Source organism: Aspergillus affinis (genome assembly GCF_023601865.1).
Source record: "Aspergillus affinis strain CMG 70 chromosome Unknown NODE_131_length_100673_cov_99_866064, whole genome shotgun sequence".
In the NCBI taxonomy this organism is placed as follows: domain Eukaryota; kingdom Fungi; phylum Ascomycota; class Eurotiomycetes; order Eurotiales; family Aspergillaceae; genus Aspergillus; species Aspergillus affinis.
In genome coordinates, this window is record NW_026515912.1 from 41176 (window position 1) to 67968 (window position 26793).

At 47.0% G+C, this 26793-nt stretch overlaps 4 protein-coding genes across 4 annotated transcripts; 2 read left to right on the forward strand and 2 right to left on the reverse strand.

The window, feature by feature from the left end:
• Positions 1-2296: 2296 nt before the first annotated feature.
• Positions 2297-4813, forward strand: KD926_001601 (Zn(II)2Cys6 transcription factor; the record flags this gene model as incomplete). Its single annotated transcript, XM_053105168.1, has 4 exons — positions 2297-2664; positions 2745-2856; positions 2965-3674; positions 3736-4813. 4 exons carry the CDS (start codon positions 2297-2299, stop codon positions 4811-4813), a joined length of 2268 nt encoding a protein of 755 aa, XP_052951629.1.
• A 12343-nt stretch (positions 4814-17156) lies between these two features.
• Positions 17157-18308, reverse strand: KD926_001603 (putative bifunctional phosphoglucose phosphomannose isomerase protein; the record flags this gene model as incomplete). Its single annotated transcript, XM_053105170.1, has 1 exon — positions 17157-18308. The coding sequence occupies one exon, from the start codon at positions 18306-18308 to the stop codon at positions 17157-17159; it is 1152 nt and encodes a 383-aa protein (XP_052951630.1).
• A 1441-nt stretch (positions 18309-19749) lies between these two features.
• KD926_001604 (flavin-containing monooxygenase) lies at positions 19750-22490 on the forward strand (the record flags this gene model as incomplete). The annotated part of the gene is made up of 8 exons (XM_053105171.1): positions 19750-20007; positions 20081-20346; positions 20398-20466; positions 20532-20789; positions 20850-21295; positions 21388-21454; positions 21512-21675; positions 22306-22490. The coding sequence occupies 8 exons, from the start codon at positions 19750-19752 to the stop codon at positions 22488-22490; spliced, it is 1713 nt and encodes a 570-aa protein (XP_052951631.1).
• A 170-nt stretch (positions 22491-22660) lies between these two features.
• Positions 22661-25026, reverse strand: KD926_001605 (S-adenosyl-L-methionine-dependent methyltransferase; the record flags this gene model as incomplete). Its single annotated transcript, XM_053105172.1, has 3 exons — positions 22661-23138; positions 24155-24847; positions 25016-25026. 3 exons carry the CDS (start codon positions 25024-25026, stop codon positions 22661-22663), a joined length of 1182 nt encoding a protein of 393 aa, XP_052951632.1.
• Positions 25027-26793: the final 1767 nt, after the last annotated feature.

Consider the following 26793-nt stretch of genomic DNA (forward strand, 5'->3'; position numbering starts at 1 on the left):
GCGGTACGGATACTTTTTCCATCCCATACAGCGCGGCTCAATCCGCAAACTCTGACCTGACCGCTAACAGATATTTAGGGTAACATCATTCTTGTGCTGCTGCATTGTTCAACGACATCCTTTGGATTTTGCTATGGCAGTGGAAAGGCAGAGCTGACGATCAGCCACTTGTCGTCTGTCTGAATCAACTCTTCGTCTTTCCTCCAACATGGCCCTTCGATACGAGGAAGTTCGTCCTCAAAGTCTTTCTGAGACATTTGAACTGGCCATTGGTAATATCGGTGTTGGCATAGCGGGGCGATGTCGTAACAAAGCATCCGTGGGCTGAGGTTGACTGTCGCGCGAGACAAATCGCACAAATGACAGGATGGTGAATTCAAACAAGGGGCTGTAAACGATAGCCCCTAAGTGACACAATGCTTCCAAACCTCAAACTCAAGGTTAATTCGCGTCCCGTTTGCTCTTCAGAGACTACCCGACCCTGCGTTTTCTTTCACTCAGTGAATGTGACATTTATAAACCGATTGAAGTTCAACCGATACAACTCAGTCAGCCAAAGCGTATTCCTTATTGTTCCGCCATCCCTGTCGACCGTTTTGGCCCGTCGCAATATGGAAACGACTCCAGCACTTAATGCCACACAGTGCTAGATACCGGAAGTTCTAGTTACTACCCATGGACACAAAGCTAATGCGAGCATTGGATCCTGCTGATTGCAGGGTTCATTAGCTCCGGCACGGAGGATAGATGATTTCCTATAGGCGTAGGGATTCTAGTCTCGCGTCGTAGCCCATCTTCTGCCAGGAGATACAGTATGTGGGCAGGCTTGTCAGACTGCTAGCAACACTTGCACAGGACCCTCGCTTCGCATTGGGATCAAGGCAGATCGTGCGGCTTCATGCTTTCTAGCCTTTTCGCGACCTGGATCTTCTCCTTAGAACAGGACCGGCTTAACCTGCAGCCTATGACACCAGCCTCCAATCACTTGACGGCTTTATCGGTCGAATGCAGTATGACCGGATATCCGGAGATACAGTCCCTTTCCAACATATCGCCGCATGTTCGTTCGGTATCCAGGGCCATGTATCAAAAGCCGTTCCCAGTACCCGTCCACCAAGTTGCAAATGGCCTGAGCAGAGCCCGCTCCGTCCCCACTTGTTTTCCTGAATGGCTCGAGAGACAGAACTCGAACGAAAATTCCGCATCTGTGGTCTTGATTAATCACGCCAAAACCCTATTCAATGCGGGTTATGGGATTGGCTGAACACTGGTCCTGCCGGGAAGCATATTCGTGGCCAGCAATGTTACCGGTGCGAATGCCGCCAAGGGCAAACCCAGTCGAAAGATAAAGGGCCAAAACCAGTTCCACTTCAGATAGTGTGCTGTGCCTTTGCATTCTTCAGGAGGCTCACTTTCATCGCCTCATGCCGTTGCTTTCATGTCCCTATTGCCCACCTATACCATTATATCAATCCGCTTCTCTTTTGTCCGGGTATTGCGTCTCGCGGAATCGGAAATTCAAGGGTAATTCCCATCGTTGCTTCGATCGCCAATCCTTCAGGGAGGTCTGTTGATTCGATCTACAGGGCGTCTGCGGTCCTCTGGGATCATGATATATGGTGGCTAAACATAACGGAACGGAATTCAACTGAAATCCATGTCACTCTGAGCGAGAGTTTGCGATAAGTTCGGAGGCAATTTGGATAGCTTTACTGTGCATGAATTCGTCATTAGCAACGTACTGCATCATACTCAAATGGCGCCTCGGACTACCTATAAGAACAGCCCTGGCCATAAAAGGATGACCTATCTTTGCACAGTTTTCCTGGGATATTAAGCCTCGGCATACATGGTTCTCTGATCTGGGCAGATCCTAGACATTTGTCGCGGGCCGCATAAGGTGGACGTGGACAGAGAAGATTGACCGAAAACCGGATAACAAACAAAGCAACCAAAGTGGCACCCAGATCAGGCATCTAAGGCGTATTCCTGTGCTCCTTTTCTTTTTCTTTTTTCCCTCTATCCAGCATACGCTTGCTAGATTGTGATGTTACATTCGTTGACGGAGGAGGCTGTTTCTCGACAGGTACTCCCAGGTTAGCTGAAGGAAAGACGGAGAAACGAGTCGGCTACCGTCCGCTTGGCAAACCAAGCCTCCAGCCTATCACGATTCTTTGATCCACAGTTCGGAATTTCGCATGGCCCACTCAGAACCAACACTTGCGCCTGTCAAACCACACTTGCTCTGTGTTAATAGCCCAGCTATCACAAAATCGAATACAAATAATTTACGAGAATGAACGACTTCGACCGACTATCTCTCTGCTCATCTAACACGCCGACGGCCGAACACTTAGGATGTGTTCTCCCCTACGATGGGAGGACAGACCGGAGATCTTTTCAATCATCCCTTGGCCCAGGAGTTAGCCACCAGGTGGCCCCTGGACATACTGGAATATCTACAGGCGCCAGTGCTTTCATCGACGCTAGTCAGCCACCGAATCCGAAGGTGCCCATTTCCAAGTCGACTAAGAGGACTTCGGCTATTGGCGACCATGCCAGTCGTGCCGGTCGAGCTTGCGAGAACTGTCACAAGCGGAAATATAAGTGCAGCGGACATCAACCAACTTGCCGGCGATGTCAGGTGGCCGGGGTCCGTTGTGTGTATGGTGATCGTAAAAGGGAAAGGGTGGCCAAGTGCGTTGCAAGTTTTAAACGCTTACCCTATTCTGACAGTCCACCAGGCATGTGAAGGATCTTGCAACCCAAGTACACACGTACGAACATCTCTTGCAAGATGTTTGTTCTAAATTGGACCCCCAGTCTTCGCAGCATATCCTGGGCGTGTTGAATCGTGTAAGGGATCCCCTATTCCTTTCGTTGATACATCTTAGCTCCGGCCCTTTCCCCTTCGAATCAATCTTTTGAGGCCTTTTGACATCGTCTGACATCTTAATTCCATAGCACAAGACCCCGAAAGAACAGTCTGCGGCGCCTTGTCCCTCGCCCCCTTCATCCGCCTCGACAGAAACCGATAACTCTCGTACAGTGAGCCGTACCACCGGGACCCAAAGATCCCTACTGGGGCCACTGGACTACGCCAGCGAAGACTTCAACCGCGGTGAGAGAGTCCAATCGATAGGATTTCTGGGCGTTCACTCCGAGACTACGTGGATGTATCGGCTGAAACGATTGATGGACGGTGGCGGTTCTTTGGCCCCAGCTCGGAACGAAGGCTGCCATTCCGTGAGCTCTATGGCTTACTTTGTGGATGAAAAGGATAGCCCCGTTGTAGCTGATGTTAATGTGTCACAGTTACCGCCCGGCGCGATCGGTGACCAACTGGTTGATACTTATTTCAGGGTCGTGCACCCATGCTTTCCAATTATTGGCCAGGCCGCTTTCTGGGGACAGTATCAGTCGCTTCGCACGACGACTGCTCTGCCAAGCAGAAAGTGGTTGGTCATACTCAACTTGGTATTCGCCGTCACTGCGAAGTATATGTATCATGGTAACAGCAGTTGCAAGAACAGGCCACATGACAGCCTTGTGTACTTCTCACGCGCGTGGAAGCTGCTCATAAGTAGCACTGTCTTGGATGCTCCCGATCTACAACAAGTGCAGATTGAAGGCTTAACATCCTTCTACCTCCTCTCTGTTGGTCAGATCAATCGGTGCGCATCGAAATTCTCCACCCGAAATTCCGTCTCTAATATTGGCTTTCTTTTCCTCCAGTTCGTGGAGGACCTGTGGCGTTTCTATCTGTTCAGCTGTCGCGATGGGATTAAACCTCCGAAGCGAAAGTGACGCAATCACGCACGTGTCCAAAGAGACTCGATATCGGGTCTGGTGGTCTCTGTACACGCTGGACATCTTACTTTCTGTTATAACCGGTCGCCCTCCCAGCAGCAATGGTGATTTCTGCACGACTCCGCTTCCCCTGCCTTTCAAGGAAGACAATTGGTCAGATCAAACGGTCGCCGCGCTCATTGCAGATCATGGTGCTAGGACCGTATTCATACAGGGCCTGTCCAAGAGCGCAGGTGAATCAACAGGTTATATACCAACATGGCATAATTCCAGAAGCGCTCTGCGTGATCTGGATAATCAGCGGGAGCAAGCCAACATCAACCGACCCGGATCACTGACGCCGAATAACTCGCTCTACTTTCTACATTTTATTGAACTTGGATTAATCATGCGACAGTCTATAGATGCATTATACGCCGCAAGCACCGTGCAGAAATTGTGGTGCGAGATTGAGATAGATATCCACGGGTTGATTCACAAGACGGATGCTTGGCTTTCCAAGCTTCCTCCTGCGTTTCACTTCACGCAGGGGACGCGTGCGTTTGAGAGGCAAAGGTCGAGCCTTGCATTTAGTTTCTACAGCACCAAGATCCTTATCACCATACCCTGCCTTAGTCGCGTCACTGAAGAACCTACACGAATGGGACCTGCTGGACTCTTTTGTGACGCCATGGCCAACTTGTGTGTGGACCTTGCGGCTGACATACTGGATCTATTACCTGATGTACCGGACATGACTTGGATCCACGATGTCTCCCCATGGTGGTGTATTCTACACTACTTGATGCAATCGATTGCCGTGCTTCAAGTAGACTTGATGCTGAAGGAGAACGCAGACACCAAGTTCGAAAGTGGGCGGCGACAAATTTCCAAGGCATCTCGTTGGCTAGAAACGATGTCAACAGTAGATCCAGCATCCCAGCGAGCTTGCCTCATCTGTACAGAGATTCTATCTTCTTTGGACTCATGTGCTGCCATGCGACAGGCAAGAAATTCACTTTGATCTCATGGCAACAAAACCTGGCGGTCAATTTTCTTTAATCACGTGGTGCGATAATTAAGCACCCCACACCAGCATCCTGCTTTTGCCTTCCCAAAATATTAGGTTAGGCCTCATCGATAAATCAAGCTAGATCCTCAGATTCGATAAAATCTGTTAGTCCACTGTCAGAAAAGGTACCTGCCCCACGCTGACACCAATGAATGTGAGCTGAGTGACTTGAGTCTAAGGATAGTAACCTGGATGGGTGTCTTCGTACAAGGAACATGGTTGCTCCAGTTATCTGAAGGCGCCATTTTGCGAGTAAGGATGAGACAAGGACAAATGTCGAATTTTCCAACACCTGATGCAGGTTTTTACTCATGAGATTGGCTCGCTTTTCTCAACGATGCGGTGAGTTAGACAAAACATGAACGAACGGGATAACCCCCCTCCCCCCCCCAGAGTAATGGGAGCCAGAGAGAAGATACGAACATCCAATAAGAGACCCGGTGCCTTAGAGATCATACCCATTAGTCGGCTGTATTTTCCGCCAATGGCATCCCTCATAGCTTTCAGGCCAAAGGGATACCCATTTTTCTCGATCTATCATATGCTCTATATTGGGGAACCTCTTCCCGGTTCCACCTTCGCGGCCTGCGGGTTGAGATAGCCAACCCCTGATAATCCTGTTTGCTGGATTTGAATCACCATCGAGGTTGGCAACGAAAGCTTTTCGCGTGATTTGTACCGTAGAAACCCATTATGTGCTGGAGCGCTGGGGTGGCGCTGGGTTATGGTGTGCGGCCATTTTAGCCGACCGTCTTTTTACTTCTTGAGAATGGAATCTATTCCTCGTTGGATGGTTTGTTCTGCTGCCTCCCCTATCCTTTATTCCTCCAACTTTTTGGGTCAATTTCTCTCCCTCCCTCCTTCCCTCTGTTGCATTAATTGTCTATTGGCAATTGTGCTCCCTTGTTGCAATATCCATCGACAACCCGAGTTCCCTCCGTTACCGCGATGGCCAGTTGAAGACGGCCTCTCACTAAAAGTTAATAATCACATTGTACTATAATTTGTCGTTGATGTGTAAGTGTTCATATCTCCAGTGAGGATTGCCCACGCCGTGATAGATGATAAAGCTCTGTGAGTCGCAAGCAAGCGTGAAACGGTACTTTGAGAGAGGCCTGACAGGGTGTTATTGCCAGCAAATTCGATCTGCCTGCGCCGTTATTTCAACTTGCTTCCCAAGATAGTATTGTCACACTCGCGAGATTTTCGCACTCTGCTGTAAGACCAGAATTTAAGCAACACTTAAGCTCTCTTCACGAGGGTATAATGTCTTCTTCATAAAGAATAGACGCTATTTCTCAAGATAGACCCGAAAGATCGATATCATCACCTTCCAGCGCTGGCTCCGGGACGAGGTCCGGCTGTGCATCAGGGGACAACCATAACAAAGCCGCGAAAAATCTCCACGGCATGCCTACGTTGTAGGCAAGCGAAAAGAAAGGCAAACCGTTCCTTTGGTTTTGCCTTCAAAAATATGAGGCGTCGAAGATTACCGCGGGAATGGTGGTTACTGAGAAAAGGACAGACATGGCAGCAAGCAAAAGCCTCTAGAAGCCAACTGAGAAGCAGTGCCTCTTCCCCTATGACCTCTGTGACATGCAAGTGCTAACTGTTGCACCTTTGAATCACAGTGTTCAGGACGCCCGCCACCTTGCAATCCATGTCAGAATACCGAGGCGGATTGTCTGTTTGACGAAACGCTCGACCTTAGACGCAAAATCGCCGCCAAACGTACTGTTGGAGAACTTGAATATTATCGATCGCTGCTGAAGTCGTTGCTGGAGTCACTCCAATCACCGGACGAGAAGAAAATCCATCATATATTAGATACTATCCGGCATGGTACTCTAAATGATGTTGCCTTTGCCGTAGGTGCGCCGGCTATTGATACAAGTCACACAAAATCTGATAATTCAGGAGGCGGAAACAAGACGGTCGACGCTATTACTCACCACAAGTCCTTGTCTGCAAAATTTCACTCGAGAATCACTATAGAGAAGCTTTACGACGTTCCAGTACTTCGGGTACCAGCCAAACCTTGGACAAAAGTTAATGGTGATGATCAACTGATTTCACATCTGATCTCTTTGTACTTCACGTGGGACCACCCTTTATTACAAATAATTGACCAAGGGTTTTTTTTTTTTTTTGGAATATATGAACGAGGGTGACATCAACTCGGACTTTTGCAGTCCCCTTCTCGTGAATAGCTTTCTGGCAATAGCAAGTGTAAGGTGCTCCCATGACCTTATCTCATCGAGAGCGTTGTTTTCTGACTTTATTCAGGCATATTCCGATTTCCCCGAAGCCTTATCCTCTCCTGGAGATCCAAATTCCAGAGGAAAGCAGTTTTATGCGGAGGCGGAGAGACTCTGGAAGGCTGAAGATGGACACGTCGTTGACCAATATTCAAGTCGTAACTCTGATGAGCTGCGTGGATGTGTTTTCGGTCTTAGACGCCTTGGTGTTGCGTAAATAGTTTTGCTGATGATATGGAAGGTTGAACTTTCAGTCGAAGGAAGAAGCAAGCTGGTTAATGCTGAGGCAAGCTGTACAGCTTGCACAAGACTCCGGAATGTTCCAATCCCCAAGATCGAGCCATCAGGAATGGAAGAAAACATGCCTTAACATGCAGTATGCTAGGATCAGAACGGCTTGGGGGATATTTGCCTTGAACTCCTAAGTGCTCTCCTCGAAGCGTCTTATGAATTCACAGACTAACTTGCATACAGTCATGTATCCTTGGAGTCTGGAAGAGTCGTCAATCTCTATCCCCCCAGATTCACGCCGTTGACGACGAACAAGCTCGACGATGACATTGCATGGTCGCCTTATCCTCGTTCAAACCGAATAGAATATATCACAAAGCCCGCTCTTCTCGCCTCAATCATGATTCATACAACAGGTTTTACCGAAACTGTTGTGGAAATCCAGGATTTGCTATATGATAAGGCGTTCGACTTAAGCAGCATAGAGGACATATGGGTAGCGGCAACCCATTCAGACACTCGTTTGGGGATATGGTTGAAAAGGTTGCCATATTCTTTACAAGCTGACGAGTGCCAATTACCGCAGGTTCTTTACATGCAGTGAAAATCTCTTTGATATTCGTCAATGAACTATAAGACGGCTGACACCGACTGCAGCATTAAGTGCCACTATGCAACAATCCATCACTCTCGGTTTTTTCTTGAGCATGAAGGGAGAAGCACCCTACAACCGAGCCAAATCGAGCAAGCCAGATTAATTGAGCTGCAGTCAGCAAATCAGATCGCATCCATCATAGATCTTACGAGCTAAGGTACGTGCCTAGACAGAGGCTTGAGCCCGCTAACAAAAGCGCCCTTGTCTTGCTCCTCGCTTGAGAGAACGAACGATTCAAGGAATCTTTCATTGAACTGTGTCGGTTCTTGGTCGCTTCCAACAAGTGGTTCTACCAGGCCCAATCTATGATCCATAATTTTGCAAAAACAGCCACACAATTGGAAATTGCATTGCCGCCGGAGGCCATTGCAGTGCTCGATCACAAAGTGTTAGAGTCTTCGCAATAGTTCTGATTTGGCCACGATGGTAAATGCGCCGTAGCCGCTTGCTTTCAATCGACTTTCTGGTTCGCCTAGGAACGAAAGGACAGGAGAGTGGTTTCTCCAGGAATAACAAACGAATGTCAAAATTAGGGAAAGAATGAAAGGGTTAAAGAGGTTACCGGGCACCATTGTCTGCATTCTATAACTCTCAGTAGTAGCAGATCAGATGTGATTAGAACATGGACGGTTTGTTGACTCGATTGTACACTCGTTATAAGAGGTCAAGTTCTTAGAGTGATGCTGGTTAGCACCGCGATCAACACTATCGGATATTACCTGTTTACTTAAAATAATCTTATGCTGCAGCGTCTATTCCAAGATTTCACTAATGCCAATCGATGTCTTAGGGAATACTATTGAGCAACTCCAATACTACAACCGCCGGCCAGCGCCCAGATTGACTCCTATCGCTTACTAGCAGCGTATAAATAAACGCAAGTGGCCTATGAACACTTGGAGATGACTGCGAAACTGCGAATTTATCAAGGAATTCAGTTGGCCAGCGTACCTGGACCGCATGTAAACCTAATCCAATCGGAATTCCTTCGGCCCTACCAGTTATTTTACAGCTCGACTTTGTCGGTCCAATAGCTAAAAAGAATCTGGATCAGAGATCAAGCCTTTTAATGAATAAACAATAACCTGATTCGGAGCAGAGATAAGAAATCGTGGTGTCTTTCTCTGCTAGTCGTAGGTGGCGGTAAGTGAATTATAAATTTCTTACTACGCGATTGTAGGGCTGAAGTCATGACGGACATTTTCTCCGTTGGAGATATCATGCCTGTTAGAAGTCTGGTGATACGTTCAGCTCTCATGGGCCGTGGGAAACTATATTAATTGTATTAGATAAATATTTCTGAAGTTTTGTTTTCTGTGCAAGGTGTCAATGTTCTTGCGACTGTTCTAACGTTCTTAATGTTACGTGCCTTTTCGAGAAAATAATTTTTTATACCTGCGACGACTCGCTAGCACAGGAATGCGGACGTACAGTCATGCAGTAACATCCATTATGGCATACAAGATTTCTTCAATAGCTACGTCAGGACTCAAGATGAGCTCCGACAATTCCACATCAGTATCTTGCACTGCGCAAGTACCTGACAGGCGTGAAAACGGCACCCTGTGTAAGCCTTAGGATAGTATAGCATCTTCTTTGCACCATTGCTTTTCAAATGAATCTCGAAACCATGTAAAATTCGAATCGCAGGAGGCTTGAGATGATTCAATCGTTGAGGGTATGCTTTGCAGTTTGAGGTACTTACTCGGGGCCATTCGGTGAGCGCATCTCTTAAAGTGTTAGAAAGTCCGTCGAGCAGCCTCTGAGGTTCTTCCTAAACAGTACAGCCAGGAAAGACCCTTTTGGACCCCGGCCTAAACTGGATCTGTCGACTCAATAGGAAATGGAATTTCTTCCAACCTCGTCGGCACTAGACCAAATGGAATATGGAAGAGTAAAAAGAGAGTGGCCTGTGCGAGAATGTGGAGTAAATCCCACCAATGAGAAAATTGGTAGTACCAAGCGAGATCCGGCTGATCTGGCAGTAGAGCAATAACAGACAGGGAAGCCCGGAAACAACTGAAGGCGGTTGAATTAGCGAATACCTCGCCAGAGTACCGCAGGCCGTTCTGCTTTTTAAAAGCGCGACTGTTCAGATAAGGTTAGTTAAGCACAATGTGAGCGCTTTAGAGGTTCGAGGCGAGAGACAATTGAAATGGCGATCGTCTCAGTAGTGGGTTGAAATTAGACTTCATCAGAGCCCACGAAAGCCCAAGCCCAACCCAACCCAACCCACTTGTGGGCTGGGCTTTGGGCCAGGTTCTAGGGCCCATGATGGGCTATGGGCTGAGCCCAGGGGCCCACGGCCCACAGATGGGGCCCAAATGGGCCCCCAAACGGGGCTAAACAGTGCAAACATAGCTCGATCTCGTGATTGCATAACTTGTGCATCTTTTAGCTGTAATATTGAGTATTTCTCTTGAAAATTGAGCTTTATAATGTCTACTCCTCCTGGTTATGTCTTATTCGTTGAAGCTTTCAGCATCGTACAGAGTTTAATCATTAAAATATTATTTAAAAGGTAGTAATTAAATATATTAATAATATTCAAACTCATTATCTTCTCTACTTTTCCGTTTTCTTCCTGAAGCCCGTATTCGTGTAATATTCTCTGGCAATTCAGGCTCAGTGTGATCCTGTATCATTGTTACAGCCTTATCATTCTCTTGTTCTTCAGTATCACTAATTGACTCTACCTCAATCTCTTCTAATTTCTCGTTTTTCTCTTCCTTTGCTGCTTCTATCTCATAGATAGAAAAGAATTCCTTGAGAAATTCTGTCTCTTGTTTTTCAAAATCAAATCTTGATATACAAAGAAATATTATAATCTCTTCAATTGTCTCAGACTTCATCCGACCGCGGCAGTAATGACAGATATCTCGAGCAGTATTGAAAAGTCGTTTAACACTAGTACCTATTGCTGGAATAGAGAGAATATCCCGTGCAAGAGCTGCAATAGCTGGAAACTGATATTCATTTTCTCTCTAGAATTGAAGGGGCTCCATATCGATAGTATCTCCAAAGAAATTAGTATTAGACTAAGCAAATTAGGTATTTAACATACCGCTGTCAAGATATTGAGTTATTTCATCTCTTACTGGCTTTGCCTGTAGTTTGTGCCCGTTTAACATCTTATTAAGCCTTGAGCTTGGTCTGGCTGCAGTAAAGGAGGTTACAGAGCCTTAAATAAAAAATAAACGTTCTTGATAAGGAATCAGAGTTTCTTGAAAAGATTTCCGGTAAAGATCGCGCCATTGTTTATCTCAGTCATCAGATAAGAAAAATTGGAACCTGTTATCAGGGGCAAGCATTGTACTAATCGCATAGATATGTAGTTTAGCTTTATCTGTCTGTAAGTAGTACTTATCAAGTTTAAATCGACCAGCTTCAAGAGAATCAAGTATCTGTTTTTTCTATAAAATACACTTCCGCCGGAGCTGCTTTATTGACTTTTTAAGATGCTCAAAAAGTGCGTTGTAGATCTTGAAAACAAGATGTATTGTAATCTCTCGAGTCTTTGATAGCTCAATTGTATAGAGAAAGAATGGCTCAGTAATATAGAGAAGATAGTCGATTTAGTATCACTCTTTATTGTTTAGTAATATCTCTTTACAATTATAGTCGGTATAGAATCGTGTAAAGACATCACGGAATCATTTTGCGCGGCAAAACATTAGAAAGGTTAAATTCCATCGAGTTTTCATATCTTGGATTGGTATAAGCTTAGAATCGCCTATTTAAAGATTGTTAAATGTTTTCCGACGTAAAGAGCTTCCGTAGATATATATTATCAGAGAGCGGACCTTATTTAAGGTAAAAGAAATCTTATACTTCTAATATTGTGTATTTGCTTTTGCTAAAGATGATAGTCGGTCAGTCCATTTTGTTTCTGCAATATTGTTTTGTAAGATTGCTCTGAGACGGTCAAGAAGCTGGTTTAAACTAAGTTAGATAACATGAGCAAAATAGGGAGTTCAAATAATATTAACATTATCAGATAAAGTCTGCTGAAGAGAATCAGCTAGTGTTTTATTGTTTAATGCATTATTACTGGTTATTCTAAAGATCTAGTCTTGAATCTGATAGCTGTTGAGTGTTTCGAGAACAATACTACTCATGTTCAAATCAGTATGCGTTCTATAAAAAGGTTTAAAGCTAAGAAGTATTTCCCGATATATCCAATCAGTATCAACAAAGTAGCCAGTTATAGCTAAAAATGCCTGAGAAAACGGGGATGTCCAACTGTCAAGCGCAATTGATATTTTTGAATCTGAAAGAAGCATCCTAAGAACCCTTTATTGCTGATCTTTGACTAGTACTTCTAGCCGGCGACAGATTGTCATTGCAGATGGGACTTGTGACACAGTCAGTACATTGTAGACTATCTAAATCAAGCTTGTAAATGTTAGATGCTCGATTAGATTGAAAGGAAGCCGATTAATTGTAAAAAATGATAAGATCTTTTCTTCCCAGGCTGGTTGTAAGAAAGGAATATCGGTTAAAACAGATTTCTAATAAGATAATTGTTTATTAGTTAAGGAAGTATAGTAATAGAACATTAAATATACCTTTTTTTGAAGAAATTTCGTAATTTCATTTTTCTGTCTGTTTTCAAACCGTTGGCATGCAGCAGTCTTTAAGTGCCTTATTATTGTTAATAAACTATAACGTTTTTCTTTCCCTTTAGTATCCTTTTTTGCCGAGTAAGGATGTTCAAGGATCTGACTGCAACGTTTGCACATAACCTTTGGTGTACCATCTATACTAGAGGCGACCTGATCATAGTGCTTCCAAATATCTGAAAGGTAATTTGAGTCCCAATGTATCTTACTTTTGGACCCATAATCAGTTTGTAACTACCAGTCTACCCATTCACTATGAATCATTTCGTTGTAAAACACATATGCCTTTCTTCGATCGGGTCCGACGCGTTCAAAAGAAGATGGAATTGTCAGAGGAATAGTGTGACGGTCTACAAAGGAGCTCAGTAAAAGACAAGTTTGTTTATGACTCGTAGTCATGGAATTTTCCCATGGAGAGGAAAGGCTATCTAGGAGCGAGGATCTAGGGCCTCTATGTACTGCCTGAGGTTCCGCCTCGGGCAGGACTATATCCAGGAAGGTTTCTCCATACCGGGAAGTTCGTTGGCTCAGGAAGTCAATCCAGGAAGTTCCCTGATTTCAGGAAGTCACATACTAGAGGTAAAACAGCCTATTCCATTAACAGATATTCATCCCTTTTGGAGGCAAAATATAGCACCAGACAATCTCTCTGAGTATCTACCATTACTTGAACCTCAACTGCCTATACCGAAGGCAAAAAGATCAGAAAAAAAGAATAGAAATTCGGATGAATTAGGGGTGGAAAAGGGAACTTCGACTGCAGCTGCAGCAGGCAAGAAAAAAGCACCTTCTAAATGCTCAAATTGCGGGGAAATTGGGCATACTATCAGGTCATATAAAGTATAATAAATTCAATCAATTTGTATAGCAACTTGAGGCATCTTTATCATAGAAAAAATGATAAATATCAATTCATTTAATTACATGAAGTTCGATTGTTGTGAGATTACATAAAAACTAATATTAGATAATCAGTTTTGTGGTGCCGTTAGTTAGTAAAAAACTGTGCTGTCCCTATCAATTCCCCCGTTTTATGCGGGTATTACATAATTTGTGGTGTCGCTATTAAAACGTGTGGTGTCTATTGATTCCCGCCCTTTCGTCTCGCCTTGTTTTGGTATGTCGGAATTCCAGTTGCGGTCCCTATAAACTACTGAATCCCATCCGACTGATTTGATTTTTCCGCCAAGCTCGCGCCTCTCGGATCCGACCATTCACATGAAACATGCTGATTCCTCGATGGCGTCTCGCCTGTTCACATCCTCATCTTCGACACGGAGTCCTACTCACTCAGTCGCGCCTCAGCCTACCAAGTCGGATCCCAGCGAGCCATAACCACACTCAAGCCACGAATTCCCGAACCAAACAAGATGCCGTTCCTCGTGACACAACTGCCAGCCAGAGACCCATTGCATCACTACTTGAGTGGTTTCGACGTTCTCAAAGCCGACGGCCATATACCACCCAACTGTGCCTTACACCGCTGATATTCTGTCTGGGCGACTTTTCCGCACAAATGATAGGAGACGATGATGGATTCGACTATTATCGCTCGCTGCGGAGTGCCATCGCCGGACTTGTGATAGCGATTCCTACTTATAAATGGTTCCTGTTCCTCGGGCGGCGGTTTAATTACAGCTCGCCCGCTCTGTCTCTGGGGGCGAAGGTCGCTGTCAACCAATTCGTTTATACTCCGCTGTTCAATGTCTATTTTTTTGCGGCTCATGGACTCCTCGCTGGGGAGGGGCTTTGGGGTGCAACGGAACGAGTGAAAGATAAGGCATCTATCAGTATCCCCAGAAGCTTTCTGTTTTGGCCTTTCGTGACGGCATTCAACTTTACATATATCCAACCCCAGTCGCGGGGGATTGCGACGTCGATAGGCTCTGTTTTCTGGCAAACATACTTGAGTTGGTTGAATAGTTCTCGAGAGGGGAAAGGAAAACCCACTGCCGTGGAAGGCTGAAGTCGTCAATCAATGAAATAAACGTCTTGCAACATATTTCTCTAGATAAATATTAGATATCCTGTGAGAGAATATAAGAGAAGGTATTCTGTTGACTTCAGTATCGGGCGGCGGCACTGGTCCACATACCCACTCGGGGCCCCGCTGCAGATCTAGCTTGTCTCTAGGCCTCATGTTCAACTTACTGTGTATAGTACTCCGTAGCGGGGACCCTAAAATCTTTTGATATCCTATATGCTATATCCTATTCTGGCGTCCTACGGCGACGGGATATTAGCTAATCGAGCCGGGTTAACTCCTAGGGGGTTACCCCTCGCGGCTCTCTCTACCTCTGGCCATCGGCAACCTCACTCCTCTTCGTTTCTTTTCATTCTTTGGAAATCAGACATTTCCGCTCGGTTGAGGCCCTGCCTTTAGTCTATATCTATATTTATATATATATATACATACTAAATACGTGTCGCTATGTCAGACGAAGAGCAGCATGGACGGATCGTCGCTCGACCCACCAGTGCAGAGGCCTCCTAACTGTGGCCGCGTGAGATGACTAATCCGCTTATATCATCGCCTTGCTTGACCGGACCGATCATGCAACCGATCAATATAAAATCGTATGATTTATGACGATATAGATCATGCAATTCCGCTCATTTTATGACGATCCTGAAGCCCTGAGACTGCATAAATATTGGCTTCTTTATCGTGTAGTTAGAAAGAATCAAGACCTTCATTCAGTTGAAAACGATCCTATTCCTTAGTTGAATAATCGCTTCTCGGTAGACCCACATATTTCTGCCACACTAACTGTCACGGCCAGCGCGCGGCCGTGATCACGAGGTTACTGCCGCAGTTCTGACCGCCTGCGTTATGTGGACTAGCGTCTGGCAAGGTTATCCCACAACACCACGAACCACGATCCTGTCAATATTTTCCTCTCCATGCTTAGATTTCTAAAATATAGCGCCAGATATTTAAATGAATGTCTATTTAGGCTTGCCGTCTTACTAACTTCCACAGATCCGTCACGAACCCCCCCCAAGCCTACTTAACAGGCTCTCTATGGCTCTCGATAGCGACCATCATCATATGCATGCATCGTTTCGCTGTCCCTCACGCTGGTCCGTGGGTCCTTGTCGCCGTACGGGTTCTCTTCTGGACCTACGCTGCTATCACCGTAACGTATAACGTCGCAATCTTCGTCGTCATGTTTGTTGTTCGCCCCCTCAAGCCTGGCACTATGAGCTCGCTAATGTTTCTGATGATTTTCAACGCCATGCTGACCGGCATCGTCGCGTCGTGTATTGCGGCACCTCAGCCTCTCGCAACGAATGGCGATCATCGTTGCCGGCATTGCCTTTCAGGGTCTGGGTTGGATCTTGTGTCTTCTCTTTCTTCCGCTCTTCGTGGGCAACCTGCTCATCAACGGTCTCGGCCCGGCAAGCCAGAGACCCGGACTCTTCATATCCGTGTGTTCCTCAGGATACAACATCGTGGCTCTCATTGGGTGCGCCAGGCTCCCCTCCGACTACGGATACTTCGCGAAGCACCCCACTGCTGCAGAAACCCTGAATGTCGTGGCATTGTGGATCTGCATCTTCCTTTGGCTGTTCACATTCTAGCTGTTCGCGATTGCGCTGGTCGCTCACTTGCCTATTATAATTTCCAAATGCGGCAATAATAACATGTCGCAGCCTCAGATGAGTTTCACCCTTCCTTGGTGGGTCATTGTCTTCCTGAATGTTGGCTTCACTATTGCCACGATTTACATTGGCCAGGAGCTGGAATCCGACGCCATAGCTTGGGTGGCGACAGTCATGACCGTGCTGGTCTTTGCGGCATGGCTCATGGATTTATCCCTGCGTCTAAAGTCTATATTTCAGAGATGCATCATGTAACAAATGTTGGAAAATAGATAATACCTACACAAACAGCTGCTGGCGTGCTTAGCCTTTATACTTATCTATAATACAAGATTCTTGATTATAAGACTAGAAAAGATATATATTTTCGAGTCTAGTTAGTATAAGATTATAAATACAAATATGAGCTTGGAGATGGATAAGTAGAGATATATTTAATTTTTGAGATGACGGGAATTCAAATATTCATATGTAGAGATAAGTAGAAATTTTGTGCCAGGGTACCTTCAACGCTTCATACTCCTATCAGGGCAAGTGGCCGTATATCATTTGCTATCACAGTGGCGATCAGTGGTCGAATTTTACGTGAGATCGCAAAGGAGAATATCTCTGAGAGCATCTGGTAATCTGGTACCTAATGAATAATCCGGGCGAGGGCAATAGAAACTAGTGCAACCCAGTCATACGTAGGGTACAGGCGGCAGACAATACGGCTACGCCTAGCCTTCCGCTGGACGTTGATTACTACTACTGCTACTACTACCACAATAGAAACTTGAAGATGGAATTCATTTCAGAGCATCCGTCATGCAAGTTAACTAGAATCTCCACCCCAGACATAATAACATTGCCCCTTGTTGAAGAGAGAGAACAGCGCATTTAGCATTTCCCCTTGTTGAAAGAGAGAAACTGTCACCAGTCTTCTAGCCCTTGAGCTCCGAAGGGATGTCGACACACTTGGGGTGCAGCTCGATATTCTTCTGACTCCACCAAGGGTTCTTCGCGGCGATGGAGATCAAGTCTCGCCCCTCCACGTTGGCGTGCTTCCCTAGGTAGAACGCCACGTAGACCGTAAAGAAGTGGCCAAAGAAGAATTTTCTGAAGAAGTTGTCCTGGTTCAGGTCGATGTTGACGAACTCGATGTTCGTGTTCTGCGGGACACTCTTGGAACCGAACAGCCCTTCCAGGGTCTTGACCTTACCCTTGGTGTAGTCATCGGCGTTGGAGTCGAGGAAGGTGATGATGGCCTGCTTTTCGGTCGGGTCGGAATAGGTAGCCACTTCGGTGTGGGAGAATTCGTGCAGCAGGTTTCGGTGCGTCGGGACCATGGCGATTTCGTTGAAGAACATGGTCGTCTGCTTGAGGAGCGTGACGTACCAGTCCGCCGTGCCCAGCAGGGCGATCCGGCTGCCTCTCAGTTTCTCGGCGATGGCCTCTGCTTTCTTGAGGGTTCCCTCGTGGAACTCGGATTTCAGGAACTTGACCGAGTCCTCGAGCTCGGTTTGGTACGAGGACGGTGTGATCTTCAGCTTGTGGAAGAGGTCGAGGAAGATCGAGAAGAACTGCTGGACGTGATAGAGGGGGTATTCCCGGTCCGCATGTCGCAGCTTGTACTGGATCAGCGAGGTGCCGTGCTCCTTGCACAGCGAGGCGATTTTGCCGCCTCCAGAGAGAACGATGAGGTTCTTGTTTCCGGTCATCTCGCGCATCTTGTCGAAGAACAGGCACGGCTCGACCGACCAGCCGCTATAGCACACGATGATGGCCAGTGTGGCCGGGTCTTTCATGGTTTCTCGATCGACAAACCAGTCCAGGTCGTAGTCGTTAATAACCTGGACGTGCATCGGGATGCGCTCGTTTAGGAAGAAGCCCTTGACGATGTCGGATACTACCGAGGAGCATCCCATCCCGTAGAAGACGAGCCTCTTGAACTGCCCAGACTCGATCCTGGATTGCAGACCGTTGTCCAGTCCACCAAGGTCATATTCGTGGCCCCAGAGGATGCTCTCAAAGAGAGGGTCGCCGAGCATGGGCTCGAGACGCTGAAGGCGTGGCTGCATCTGTTTCTGCAACATGGTTGTGAATGAGGAAGACTCGAGGCAAGGAAGTGTATGACAAGAGTGTAGCTTGGACAGCGGATATAGTAGTATAGCGATGTGGGAGAAAGACGAGGAACTATAGCATTCTCAAGAAGGAATCTACTTGGGGTTTATATAGACATATCTGAGCCGTACTCTGCCTTATTCAAAAGATACGGTTGCCACGGAGTTCACGTGCGTGATTGATTGTGCTCTGGGAGGACGCAAGGGCTTCTCCTGGGCACGTCAAACCCAATCCCTTGGGTATAGATGACATCACCCTCCTGCCGCCCCTCACGACAAAAAGTTCTCAGAGTCATAATGAACCTTTGCGCGAGTCCAGACTTCGCCATTACCCGTACGATGGACCAATCGACCCCTACAATCTCGACTTCGACTCTGACTCCGCTCTTACGATGCCGCCCTTGAACCGTGCCGCCAATAATACCTTGCTCCGGTGCTATCGTGAAGGGTTCCGTGGCACCAACTTTCGTCGAGCTTGTACGTGTCTCGCATCTTATCAGTGATCTACATGCCTTTGTCCTGTTGTGCTATGCTGCCACAGCCGTAATCTGCATATTCACCTATGAAGGGATTAACAATCAATCCTATATTCCCCGCCCCAAATAGCCAGCCAGAGAATTGATCGCCCGGCCAGCTACGGGCAATCTAGATACGTGTAAGGCAGGCCAATAGGAATATCTCCTTATCGCCATCTGTCTCACCAGACCAACCTTGTAGATTCTAGATCCGAAATTCGTAACAGCCCCGCCCAGCGCCCTTTGACGGTATCCACAACCGCTATTCCGGGCCAATTACGCATGCAGTCAGCGCTAGAGGCGATATTAGCTCCATGCCGGTCCGTTCCGCCCGAGGAAGTGATTTGCAGACCCGGTTTACAAACTTGTCGCCAAAGTACAATCTTTTCTTTGCTGCATATTTACTTTGTACAATTGTCCCATATGCCAAGACCACGTTGCAGGTGTAATATAACGTAGAATTTCTGATACATACCATTCTCTTTTAGCAGGCGTAGAGTGTGTTAGATCCTGTTTTACTCACAGTAAGTATATCAATTTCACTAGTTCTATTCATCGGGGAGTTGACAGTTGTAAATATGCAGGTAAGGGATTAGTTACCCCTACCCCCGCACGTTTACGTTGCCCTCCACGTATCTAACTATCTATGGGGCTAGCCCTTGCTACCCTACTATGTATATTGACCGTATGACGCTCAAATATCCTCTACTTTGCAGAATAGACAAGGTCACACGTAATACCATTGCCTGTTGTACACCAAACACAGCTACCTGAGCCATTCCCGCATTCTCCTGTCCCAACTTTGCATTGTACTCTTTTTCTTTCTCTTTTTTCTTTTTTCTTTCCTACACTTTCAACTACAGCTAACCCGAAGTCGCAGTGAACATCCCAAGCTCGCCATGGGGAGTAACATGGAGTCTGAAGTTCCCCAAAGCCCTCTAGAGGCGTCCAAGAATTGGGTTCCTTTAATGGACGAGCCCTTATACAAACCTCGACGCCTACGCGTTGTGTGTGTCGGGGCCGGGTATTCCGGTCTGAGTTTAGCGTACGAGGCTAAATACAATAAGGCTCTTGAAGGCTTTATCGACTTGACCATCTACGACAAGAATGATGACGTTGGGGGAACATGGCTGGAGAATAGATATCCTGGAGTTGCAGTGCGTTTGTTTGAAGATACCTAAATTTAACAGCCTTTACTTATTAACTGACACTGACGTTCGAGAGCTTTAGTGCGATGTCCCTGCGCATATCTACACCTTTCCTTTTGAACCCAACCCGGACTGGTCTACGTTTTTCGCTTCAGGATCTGAGATCTGGTCCTATATCAAGAGAAGTTCGGATAAATATGGTCTCGCCGAGCATGTCCAACTTCGATCGAAAGTAATCCAAGCGACCTGGGACGAGCCTTCGAGTAAATGGCGTCTCAAGATTCGACAAAACGGTGAAGAAAAAGAAGTCGAATGTGACATATTGGTCGACGGGTCGGGCTTCTTGAAGTAGGTATAAGCAAAACAACCATTGAAGTTTCATAAGGCTAACCTTCCTAGTAACTGGACTTGGCCTAGTATCGAGGGTCTTCATGATTTCAAAGGGCAGCTTCTTCATACCGCGAATTGGTATGTCTCTCTGCCTTCGTGTCGGTCCGTCCTGTCCGTCCTTCGTCTAACAAAAAATGCCACAGGAACCCTTCTATCGACGTTGCAGGCAAAAAGGTCGCGGTGATTGGCAACGGCGCTTCCGCTATCCAAGTGCTCCCGCAGCTGCAAAAGACCGCCGCCCAGCTAACCAACTATATCCGGTCTCCTACATGGATATTCTCCAATCATGCAGCGGAGATGACAAAAGACGGGACCAATTTTGCATTCACCGAAGAAGAAAAGAGAAGGTTTCGCGAGAACCCTGCCTTGCTCTTGAAGTTTCGCAAGGAGATCGAAAGCTGGTACGTCATTCAGTTGCCTCACGATTCTTTCTTTTTCCAATCGTAGTAACTGAAATATAGCGAAGATAACTTCTTCAGCGTCTTTTTCAAGGACTCGAAAACTCAAAAAGCCGCTCTCGTGAAGGCACAAGCACGTATGCGACAGCGGCTCGGCAACGATCCAGAGCTCTGCGCCAAGCTGATTCCGCACTATGAGCTGGGATGCCGACGCGCCACTCCAGGCGACGGGTATCTCGAAGCTCTGTGTGCGAAAAACGCAAGGGTCAATAACATTCCCATAGTGCGAATTACCGAATCCGGGATCCAAACAGCCCACGAGCACAATGAATTTGATATCATCGTCTGCGCCACCGGATTCGACGTGAGTTACCGCCCCCCGTGGACCGTGCAAGGGCGGAATGGGCATCAACTCCATCACGCATGGAGTAACTCGCCAGAAGCATATTTCGGCATCGCAGCGGCCAACACTCCGAACTATTTCATCTTCATTGGTCCTAATAGTCCTGGTATGCTTTCCCCTTCTCCTTCTCCTTCCCCTCGCCAGTAAAGCGAAGATCAGTCACTCAGAGAAGCGCAGTGGGTCATGGTACTCTCCTAGATAGCGTATTCTGCGTGGCGAAATGGATATTGAAGTGGTGTCGCAAGATGGCAACGGAAGATATCAAGTAAGCATATTTCAAATTCTGGCTGTGTGATGGTAAACTCCGCTGACAATATCATAGGTCGATTTGCGTGAAGCAGGAAGCTCTGGATGACTATAACACATATTCACAAGAATTCCTCAAGCGCATGGTGTGGTCTGGGGGATGCCGAAGTTGGTACAAGAATAATAAGGTAGACGGACCCGTTACCGCCCTGTACGCTGGAAGCCGGCTTCATTTTAGAGGTATGGCAAGATGAACTCCTAACTGTGAAATACGAAGCCTTTGTGTTTGCTAATTCGAAGGATTTACGTCAGAGGTCCTCGAAAGTTTTAGGACGGAGGATTTTGACATTCAATATGGATCGGTAAATAGATTTCGCTTCATGGGAAACGGAATGACACTAAGCCAGGAAAGAGTGTTGTACTAAATGGAAATTGAAGCCGTACTAGAATAGACAAGATGCCTGGTGTTTTGGTAGTTCGAGTATGGATTCTTACTGCAAACATTCTTTACGTATTTTGAGTCTGAGAATAGAGCACCCCCATAAGCCTATCCCAGCACATGTGTATCACTAAGAGAATTAATTTCCTAGAAGCACTATTACGGAGAGGCTGTACACACTGACACTCTGTTTTGCTCAATCAAGCCTTACCATACATTCCTCCCTGCGCCAACCGGAGTAGACTACTGCACATTTTCTAGGGATCGTCTGGAAAAGTACAGGATACGACAGGTCTTCTGCTGCTACATGGACAATATGACCGAAAATCGCCCTTTGCGAACGAAATTTTCCCACTTGCGGCGATAGGTAAACAGCACAGGACGCACCCTGGTCGAAACGTGCCTAACGAAACGTGCCTAATCCGGGCAAGGCCTAGAAGGAAAGATCATCTCGCGGATCAGCGACATCCTAACACGGCCAGATCTGTCCCGCGGGAAGAAGGTTAAGAATTGGCTCCGAATTCTCGAGCTTGTGATGTACATTGAAGCGAAGGTTGTGGAGCATCGCGGGACCGGGGCCAGTATAGTTGCTCACCTTCTCCACACCATTTATTGATAACTCCAACAGATAGACAAAAGTCCCGGCCTGACATCATTTGCACACATCTAATTTCTATTCCGTACTTTCTAATTTCTCCGCATATGAAGCAGAAAAAGAGGGGAAATTGCCGAGACGCCCTCAGCCTAATGCAAGCCACGCTAGTACAGGTCCCATCCCTGCTATAGTTACATTATTGCTACAAGTAATAGGTTGGGATCGCTCGAGCTAATTATCCCGGGACTATATGATAGGTGATGTTTAGCAGGCTGCAGCCGTACGGCCGTGGGCAGTGAGGGGGATCTGGACACAAAAGTCCCCAATTCATACGAGCCTATGATTCCTGTCACCTGTATAAAGAAGGCAGGGTCCTGCGGCTGGTTCTCCGCACGAATCTGCACGTATGACTGCATAATGCCATGGATGGAGAAGTGGTAGACAGGGGCGTCGGCTGGGGCTGATGGGTTAATCTTGGGAAGTGTGAACATCAGCTCTGCTGCACCCTCTAGGGTGGATATTCGATGGCATGTTCGCCTAGGTGGGAGACCTCCGCGAGGATGCTGATCCTGCGGCTGCTGCTGTTTCTGTTGCTGCTGGTCCTGCCGCTCTCCGTCATCCGGTCTCACAAGGCGTCCAATACAGCTGGTCTGTTCCGCAACGACATTCCTAATTGGTATATGGGATCAATGAGTTGGAGGGCCAAGAGAACAGGTGTTGAGGTTACCCCGACGTTGTTCCGAGGCTTCCAAGTAAGTCCAATTGCACCTTATCCTACAGAGGTAGATGGAGGAGTCGCAGATCAGTCCTCCCGTCTGCAGTCTTCCCAATCAATGAACTGTTTTCTAAATCTCCGAATCTCCGATAGATACTGGTACCACCTTGTCTAGCACCCCGCGGCAGACAATCGTCGAATCATAATCTTAACGCTGTATGCTTTAGCTCTTTGCCGGTTGTGAACCGTTGCTGATGAGGAGCTTGCGTCAGTAGGAAAATGGCCAAGTCCTTGCTGGACGGTACGCGTCACCATCAGTCACGATTTCATGCGGCAGGAGCTTGGTTTTGGGCTGGCAGCCCCCTCGAGTGAGACCTGTCATCCATGTTATGGATGATGATCCGCGGTGTGCGTGCTGCGACGAAGGGCAGTTCCATCCGGAGTCTATGGAGATCGAATGCTACGACTGTAGACCACAAAACGGGCGCGACGATGCTGGAGTCGCTCACGGAATCGGAGGTTCATAACCATCCAGATCACGAGCTTTATCCGATAAGGACCCGAGCGAAAGAGTCGACTCGATCGTTTGTTTATAAGGTTAAGCAAAAGGAAGAACGAAAAATAAAAGAGAGAGAGACAGAGAGAAAGAACCTCGAGAGATCAGTAAATTTTGAAACTTTATTGTATATAATTCATTCTCGCCGTCAGCTCGCATCAACTCTACTATTTCGTCCCCCATGGCTATCTCCATATTCTCTCGGATCCGTAACCATCTCCCAAAAGGGACAACTGAATATACATTCCATGCTCATTGCCCCGCTGCGTGCTTGTGCGCGCGGTAAATATTCCTAGACAGCATCGTCAGGGTCACGTCGGTCGGAACGAACGAACAAATTGTAAAAAAATATAAATAAATAAAATTGAAAAAAATTGAAAAAAAAAGGCGCGAACGGAGAACACAAAAACGTACATTGCCAGATAATGCCTATTCGAGTCAGCATTCGTTTCCAAATCCCGCAAGATATCGTCTACCATGTCCTGATTCTGCGGACCCAGGAGAGCGACGCCCGCGGAGCGCAGAAAATGCTCTAAATTGCCCTTATTCAGCCTCCCCATTTCCTGCTCCCGGGAGGAAGACGCCCACTCGCCCAACAGCCACTTCACGAGCTCGTCCTGCACGTCTTCGAACCCCAGGCCAGCGAGCTGCGAGCCGTGGGTGGCCGTTGCGCGGTAGTTGATGCCACGGAGCACCCAGGCGTGCTCAGTCGCGTACCCGAATCGAATGAAGGCTGACGTGGCCTCGTCGTCGGCAGTGGGTTTCTCTGCGCGAAAGGGGTGGGTTACATCGAGGAGCTCGAGATGACCGCCGGGCGCGAGGTAATGGTGGCAGTTCGCAAGGAAGCGAGACCAGTCGTGGATTCCGGAGGTGATCATGCGGCCGTGGATGAAGTCGAAGACGGCGGGAGGGAGCAGCCAGTGGGCGTCATTGGCGTTGAAAGGCACGAAGTGGAAGTTTGGGGGCACTGGGGGGGCTAGATGGGGTGGGTGGATGTCTGTCGCGGTAAGGCGCGCAGATGGGTGCGTGTTGGCCATGCGGATGGCCCATGTCGCGATACGGTAGCCGATGACGAGGATGGCGCGCGGAGGGCTCGCGAAGCTAGTACTGTGTAGGCGATTGTCGAGAGTGAGAAGCTAGATTTTATGCTGCAGGTCAAGACGGTTCCGTTCATCCTGCGTGGTTCGGTCAGTTGGAGAGAAAGGAAGGGGGGGAAGGGGAGATGCTTGCGCTCTCGGTGGGTTTTGGTCATGACTAGGCTGCGGCAGGTCGTACGACATCGACATTTTTTTCAATATCGCAGTCGGCAATCGATACGATATTCTAACAGACCTCGGACGATATCGATAGATATCGTACAAATATCCGCACTAGCGTAACTTTCGCTAATTTATCCTATCCTGAACAATCAGGTAATAGTTATGAAGCTGACCAAGTATTATTTTACAACTAAATGTTTACATGTTTAGTTATGACAGTACCTATTTCTTATTTCCTTCACTTGTCATTAGAAATAATAAGGAATAATGTTGTATTCATAAATCAATGTCGTGTTTATAACAAATTATATTTTACTCGAATAGCAAGCTTGTTGTACTCGCCTGTAATTTTACAATTATTAGTTGATAGGTAATTATTGAGTGGAAATATATATTTGATATGAAGGCAATGTAGTACGCTTTCCTACAAAGCCTCAATTTAGTATCTGTATTTATGATATTACAATTTTGATATTCAAATTGTAACGAACGGCTATGCAGGCGATAAGGTATCGCGAGAATGTAGGGTATGCATGTTACCTCCTGAAGCCAGGGAGCTTCCCTGTACGGAGGAACGTTCCGGTTAGTTAGTATAGGATCAAGGGGTCCTCTGCGGTAGGCATCCAGGAACATTCCTAGGTATCCTGCAGGCATTCCTGCCTAAGGCAAAGCCCCAGGCAGAATATAGACCCCCTGGGTCCTCCCTCCTAGAGAGCCTTTCCTCCCTATGGGAAAATTCCTTGACTACGAGTCATAAACAAACTTGTCTTTTACTAAGCTTCTTTGTAGACCGTCACAACTCCTAGCTGACTGCTCGATACTGCCGCCGCCGCGTTTTGATATGTCCTGGGGCTTCCTGTATCCCCCACGCGTATACCGTATCTGCCATCCATGATCCATGGCTTGCTTGCTGATCAAACGGCGTATCATCTGTTCCGTAGTCCCGTTTAAATCTACTACCTTTTAGATGGACGCGTGAAATGGCGATCGCTGCATGTCGATAAGACATAATATTCAGCTTTGTCTTTAGATAGACCTGGGCCTCCTGCTGCAGTACCTTCTACAGCCGCTAGCTGGCCCATGTGCCCTCTCCCGCAGGCTAGAGATAGGGCGAGCCAGACTGGCGATGGTTCCGGACAAGCCGCTCGAGCGCCTGACTAAAGGAGAGAACTAGATAGAGATAGTAGACAACGAGCTTACTGACTGCCTTCGGGAGATAACGATAGATGATCTTCGTAATATTGTCGATCGAATAGCCTTTGTTGTAGCTGGTAACTGTACTGACTAGCCCGTTCTCGACAAAAATACTCCGATGGCAGCCATGCTTGGTATTGCTATGGCAGAGGCCGAGCAGCTCAGTCGCCCGGCCTGATTGGCCGCCAGTCACATAGACGAGCAGAAGAAGCCGCTCTAGAAATTTCCTGATATCTTGCTGGTAACGGGTTACGATTCTTTCCTGTTAGAGAACGTGATCTTTCTGACCGATCTAGCACAGTTCGAGGAATTCATCCCGCAGCTAGCTTGTCTTAAGGACTCGGTCGAGCAGCTATCGTTTGCTAGTAGTCAGTAACGCTGTCCGCGTTCGGGAATCTTTAAGAAAGTTCTATCTCCACTGGTTGTTGGTTGGGTCATCCTGCAGCTCATACAGAGCTAGTCGGGATACGATCTTTTCGCGTATCCCTTTGTCGTGCAGCAGAAAGAGCCCCTCTAGCTGAGCCTGGGCCAGCTGGACCTGCTTCGTAACAAACTGGCGGAATCCTGATATGCTGAGCTGCAGCTCTTTATAGCTTTAAG